The sequence below is a fragment of the Zingiber officinale genome, chromosome 5B, assembly GCF_018446385.1.
Source record: "Zingiber officinale cultivar Zhangliang chromosome 5B, Zo_v1.1, whole genome shotgun sequence".
Lineage (NCBI taxonomy): Eukaryota > Viridiplantae > Streptophyta > Magnoliopsida > Zingiberales > Zingiberaceae > Zingiber > Zingiber officinale.
Genome location: NC_055995.1, coordinates 96,718,221 through 96,724,681, shown reverse-complemented (window position 1 = coordinate 96,724,681; position 6,461 = coordinate 96,718,221). Strand labels below are relative to the sequence as shown.

At 40.1% G+C, this 6,461-nt stretch overlaps 1 protein-coding gene across 1 annotated transcript; it reads left to right on the top strand.

The window, feature by feature from the left end:
• The first annotated feature begins 942 nt into the window (after nt 1–942).
• Nucleotides 943–2,645, top strand: LOC121987659 (sinapine esterase-like). Its single transcript, XM_042541394.1, has 4 exons — nt 943–1,228; nt 1,307–1,674; nt 1,745–2,022; nt 2,103–2,645. The coding sequence occupies exons 1-4, from the start codon at nt 994–996 to the stop codon at nt 2,122–2,124; spliced, it is 903 nt and encodes a 300-aa protein (XP_042397328.1). The 5' UTR covers nt 943–993; the 3' UTR covers nt 2,125–2,645.
• Nucleotides 2,646–6,461: the final 3,816 nt, after the last annotated feature.

Here is a 6,461-nt window from a genome sequence, read left to right as displayed (position 1 = left end):
TCCAACTATAATTGTCCCACTATGAATCAAATGGGCCCCCAAGGTAGGGTTGAGTTTACTATTGTGGGGGTAAAACTTAGTATAATGGATATGGGTCGAATCTCGGCAAGCCGAATGAACAAGCCTCCCTCGTAGTGGTCAACTATAGCTTCTCAATTTACCTTCTCACATATAGTCGTGAGGCTGACCATGTGGGAACATTGGGTGGCAGATTCTATGTTTTTCCTATAACTATGAATAAAAGGATTTTAATAATGGGTCAAAGTTCTATAAACGAGCCAAACTGCTCGTAAGCTATTCAGGTCTCGTCTCGAAAAAAAAGTTCATTCAATTAAGTTAACGAGCCGATCTTGAGTCTAATTTTAAGTTCAAAAATATTATCGAGTCGATCTCGAGCTTATCAGTTGTTAATAGGCTTGTTTATATATATAGTTCAAACTAAACTCATTTAATTTTTAAATAAGTTTTTTTCGAGTCAAGCTCGAGCCGAACGAGCTATTTAATTTTATTATGAGCCAAGGACAAACTTAAGAACTAAAGCTCAATTGAACTCAAACCGAGGTCAAGCTTAGAGATAATGAGCCGAGACTCAACTTGAGTATCTTACTATTCGACTCAACTCAGCTCATGTACTGTCCTACAAAAAATGAATTTAATCTTTCCCTTATCAAATAATTTCTTTAAATACTTCTGAAATTTTAATTGGCATTTTAGAAAAGAATAAAAATTACTCATGAGTTTAATTATTTAAATTATATTTCAAAATATATATTTTTTAAAAAAATAATATTTTAACATTAAATCACATTGTTTAAAAAGAGGACATAAAAGGAAGCTATTAATGTCTCCATTTATTATATTATTATTATCATCATCATCAGCATGCTTTTCGTGTGGCGAAGGACGTCGTTTATTTTAATATTTTTTTACTATTTATTGCGATTTGACAGTGTGCCGGCTACTGCATCAGTCCAAACTGCCCTTCCAATAAACATGGCCGCCGCCGCCGCCGCCGCTTTCTTCTTCTTCGCCATCAGCCTTCATGCCGAGCTCGGCCTTGGTTGCTACACTTCCATCTTTAGCTTCGGCGCCTCTGTTGCCGACACCGGCAACTTTCTCATCCTCACCGGCAACTCCAGCCTGGCCGGCCGCCTTCCCTATGGCGAGACCTTCTTCCACCACCCCACCGGCCGCTTCTCCGATGGAAGGCTAATCATCGACTTCATTGGTAAACTCTAGAGTTAGACTTGTAATTGATGGTTTGATGCATTGACGAATTGTTGATGATGACTCATTTAACGTCTAGCGCAAGCAATGGGTTTGCCGTTAGTGAAGCCGTATCTCGGCGGCGGTGGAGCAGAGGACTTCAGGCACGGAGCCAACTTTGCGGTCGCCGGAGCCACCGCGCTCGACGTCGATTATTTCCTATCCAGAGGGATAGAGAATCTTTCCTCAAACAACTCCCTGAGCGTACAGCTCCGCTGGTTCGAGCAACTCCTGCCTTCGCTTTGCTCCTCTGCTTCGGACTGCGCCGCTTTTCTGAGCAACGTCCTGTTCTCGGTGGGGCAGATCGGAGCCAACGACTACAACTTCCCCTTCTTCCAAAACCGAAGCGTCGGCGAGATCGCAACCTTCGTTCCCGACGTCGTCAGCGCCATCGGCTCCGCCATAGAAGTGAGCTCAGTCAACTCTGTTTCTTTCTTCAAATAGATCAGTGTAAAAAATTCAGCCTTCTGTTGTCCAGATATTGATCGAGATGGGCGCGAGAACGATGGTGGTGCCGGGGAGCTTTCCGATGGGTTGCTGTGCCGTGTACCTGAACATCTTCCAGGGCGAAAAGCAAGAGAGCTACGATCCCCAAACCGGGTGCATAAATTGGCTCAACGACTTCGCCATCCGCCACAACCGCCTGCTGGTGGCGGAGTTGCAGCGGCTCCGGCGCCGGCACCCGGAGGTGGCCATCATGTACTCCGACGTCTACCACGCCGCTATGGCCATCTATGCTTCTCCCCCAAGATTACGGTGAGCTCATCCAATTTTACTACTGATAAATTGGAGAATCAATTTGGGATTAACTGGACGCCGCAACGACTCGAATACAGGATTCGAGGAGCCTGTTCTTGAGGCGTGCTGTGGATACGATGGTGGCACCTACAGATTGAATGCGACGGTGCCGTGCGGCAGTGAAGCCAACAGCGTTTGCAGCGACCCGTCGAAGAAGATATGGTGGGACGGGCTGCACACGACGGAGGCGGCAAACCGGATCATCGCCGGCGGTCTTCTCGGGCCCTACACCGTCCCCCCTATTTCACAAGATTGTCCCGACGTAAATCGGGAGGTCGACGGATTCCATGATGGTGATGGCCACATGGCCTCTGCAATTAAACCGATGGGAACTTGTCGGAAATCGAGTGATGGCAGATGATTTTCGGCGGAAAGTGATGGAAAAACTACTCTTCCAATTATTTCTTACAATTATTTTAGAGGAAGTTGGTATTTAATAATAATAATAATAATAATAATAAAATTGTAAGGTAGACTGTTATTAATTAACAGTAATCACTTTTCCGCGTATCTCATTCAATCAGGTCCACGCCAATGCTAAATTTTAGGAGACGAAGCCTACGCTCTTATTCATTCTTATAGAAATAAATCAGGGAAGACATGTTAAATTCTTTATAATTTTATAAGTTTACAGGACATGAAGTAAATTCAATTGGATATATTTAAGTTGATCAATAGGTTTTGATTAAATTCACTAATGAATTTAGATAGATCTAATTAAACTTATTTTAGGTCATGTAGTTTTAGAGACTATAAGGAGTTCAATGATGTCCTGATCTAAATTAGATCAGGCCTAAACTAAATCCGTGGTAATGTAAATCAGTATCATTTATGGTGCTAATGTAATTAATTCGTGATGCTAATGTTTAAAACATCTAATACCATAATAGTTACGAAAAGAAAGAGAGAAAAGGTAGTATACCTAATAGAAAGGTAAGAAGAATAGTTAGATTTGATAAATGGATAAAACACCAAAAGGGTGGGATTTTTTTGGTTAATTCTAAAATTTTAATGAGCGCAATTTTCGAAAAAAAAGTTAGGATTTTTAAAAAGGATACAGAAAGGAAGTCTACTGGTGGAGAGGCGATAGAGTTAGAAAAAAAAAATTATAGTTAATTATATAACAATTTTAGAATAAATTTTAAAAACATTAAATCTATTTTTTATATTTTAAATAATTTTTTTTATTAATATAATGTGATCTTAAATTTATAATCTGAATTTATTTCTATTTTAAAAAACTATATATAATTTTTGTCTTAAATTATAATAAATTTTTAAATAGATATCATATAGTCTTAAATTTCATTTATAATCAATATTTATTTTTTTAAAAAAATATTTATTTTTTTGTCTAAACTTATTTTAAATTCTGTGTTAATTATTTTTAAGATGTATTTTATTAAAATGAAATTGATTATTAATTCCTTGAGAAATTCATCTCTATTTATATAAATCTAAAATGTTTTTTTTTCAAAAATATTAATTACTAAAAAGTTTGACCAATAAATATTTTTAGTATATCAACCAAATTTAACTTCAATGAGTAAATCAAATTTTGACCAATAAAATATTAAAAATAAGAGTGTAAACGAGTCACCTTGCTCACGAGCTATTCAAGTCGTAAACTGGGAGGTCGACGGATATTCTAATTAATACTTAAATAATTAATAAATATTATAATTAGGTGATGTCAAATTATAACAAATATGTGCATCAAACGAGAAAGAAAAAGATAAAAAAATCTTAGTTAATAATCACAAAATAAGATAAGATTTATTTAGATATACATGATATCATGGGTGTGGGCATGACATTTCTGGTGTAACAATCAGGGGTCGAATCTCATGGGAACTCGTGAACTAAAATTCACCATGTGCCTCCCGCCTGTGTACCTAAATTTATCGTTCTCCGTACTCGTAGGGCCGGCTCTAGGGGGCAGCTGAGGTGGCAAATCCACCTTTTTATTTAATTTTTTAAAGATTAAAGTTAAATTTGACCATTAATATTTAAATTTTTACTGGTCAAATCTATTTGGTCGGTAATGTGTGTTGAAAATGTGAATGGAATAAAAAGGTGAAGATGAAGAGACTCTATTGTACATGAGTTTAGTCTCACATTAGAAGTCTCTTGGCTTTATTGTTGGTTTAAGTTATGACACATGCATTGATGTTGTAAACATATGCATGGGGAGAGACTCTCACGTATGAGTGCGCAAGGGTGGGTGCAAATCTAGGGCCCGGATTGTACTGAACCAAGATTGACTCGTGTGAGAGCATGACTTGCGCATGTCGAATGTCGGACCCGTCGAGACAAAATTTGGCCAAAAGAATAAACTAACATATTGCCACTTGAATCTCTTTTTGCGACATGCTCAAGAGTGTAACGAAAGCATTAATGTGAAATTAATGGTGATTCCTTAACATCTCAACATCAATGGCGACATTAAACCCATTAATGATGATTTCGTAACGTCTCAGTATTAATGGCGATATTAAACCCATTAATAATGATTTCGTAACGTCTCAACATTAATGAAGACACTAAACCCATTAATGACGACATTAAATCCAGCATTAAATGATCATAATTTGATCATTTATTGCAGGCAAGGTGAGAGCTCCTATATAAGGAGGCTGGATCTTGAGCAAAGATAGAAGCGTAAGAGAAGCGAAAGCGAAAGTAAGAGAATTCCTCTACCTTTGTTCCCCGATTCTTCTATTAGTCGTGCATATGCTCGGCTGAACTACTCGTGATAGCACTCAAGTGCATTCTCAGTTCACCACGGACAACCAGTGCTTGGTTGCATTCATGGTTTTGCTGTTGTATCTTGAGAAATAGACGACTCGAGGAAACCTCGAAGCACAGCCGGAGGTGGGGTGAATCTGTTTCAAGAAAACTGCGACCATCGCAGGCCTCAGTCCCTTCTCCCATTCGGCTGCTTCGTCCGCTCAGACTTTGTTGCTCGAATTCAGTGCTCTGTCTACACTTAGTAATTAGCAGAAACCAACCCCCGCTGGCAGTTTGAGATTATCAGCTCAGGTCATCTCGACAAATAAGTTAGAATTGATTTTGTGTAATTTCAATTCAGTTCTCTGTTGCTTGAGATTATCAGCTCGAATTCAGTGCTCTGTTGCTCGAATTCAGTGCTCTGTCTGCACTTAGCAATTAGCAGAAACCAACCCCCGCTTGCAGCTTGAGATTATCAGCTCAGCTAATCTCGACAAATAAGTTAGAATTGATTTTGTGTAATTTCAATTCAGTTAATTCTCCAATATCTCCGGCAATAGATTATCCAACAATCTTAAAACAGACTCGGTTCTGTTGAGATAGTCACAGAACAGAATGTTGAGGTGCAACAGACTCAACACCTGAAGGCTCCCTCCGCCTCGATTGGAACTGGGTCAATCAACCACGGGGAAAAGCCAGAGAAGTTCAGTGGACTGAACTTCAAGAGGTGGTAGCAGAAGATGCTCTTCTACCTGACCACGCTCAATCTGGCTCGGTTCTTGATCGAGGACCCTCCCAGGCATGCTGAGGATGCTAATGCACAAACCATCAGTGTAGTGGAGGCATGGACTCATTATGAGTTCCTTTGCCGAAACTGCATCCTCAACTGCCTTGCTAACTCGTTGTATGCTGTGTATAGCATAAAGAGAATGCTTAAGGAGCTGTGGAAGTCCCTAAACAAGAAGTACAAGACGAAGGATGCAAGGGCCAAGAAGTTTATTGTGGGTCGATTCCTGGACTACAAGATGGTTGATTCCAAGACGGTGATTAACCAAGTCCAAGAGCTTCAGGTGATCTTGCACGAGATCCACTCAGAAAGGATGGTTATGAGTGAAACCTTCTAGGTGGCTGTTATTATTGAGAAGTTGCCCCCCGGCTGGAAGGACTTCAAGAACTACCTGAAGCACAAGCGGAAGGAGATGAATGTGGAGGAACTCATTGTTCGACTTCACATCGAAGAAGACAACAAGAGTTCAGAGAGAAAGTTGTTCTCTCATACTACTGTGAAAGCCAACGTGGTCGAGCACGATCAAAGCTCGAAACGGAAGAACTCCAAGTCTTCCAAGATGGGACCCAGAGGAGGCATCGACAAGAAGTTCTCTGGGATGTGCTTCAACTGTGACAAAGTGGATCACAAATTTTCGAAGTGCAGGAAGCCGAAGAAGAAGCATGAGGCCAACCTGAATGAGGGACCAGAAATGGACGACCTCTGCGGAATAGTCTCAGAATTGAACCTGGTCGGTTCAAACCTATGGCAATGGTGGATCAATACTGGAGCCACCAGACATGTGTGCTGCAATAAGGAGCTGCTCCACAACTTCGAAGAAGTCACCGGAGACAAGGTGTTCATGGGGAACTCAGCAACTTCAGACATCATGGGCCAAGAA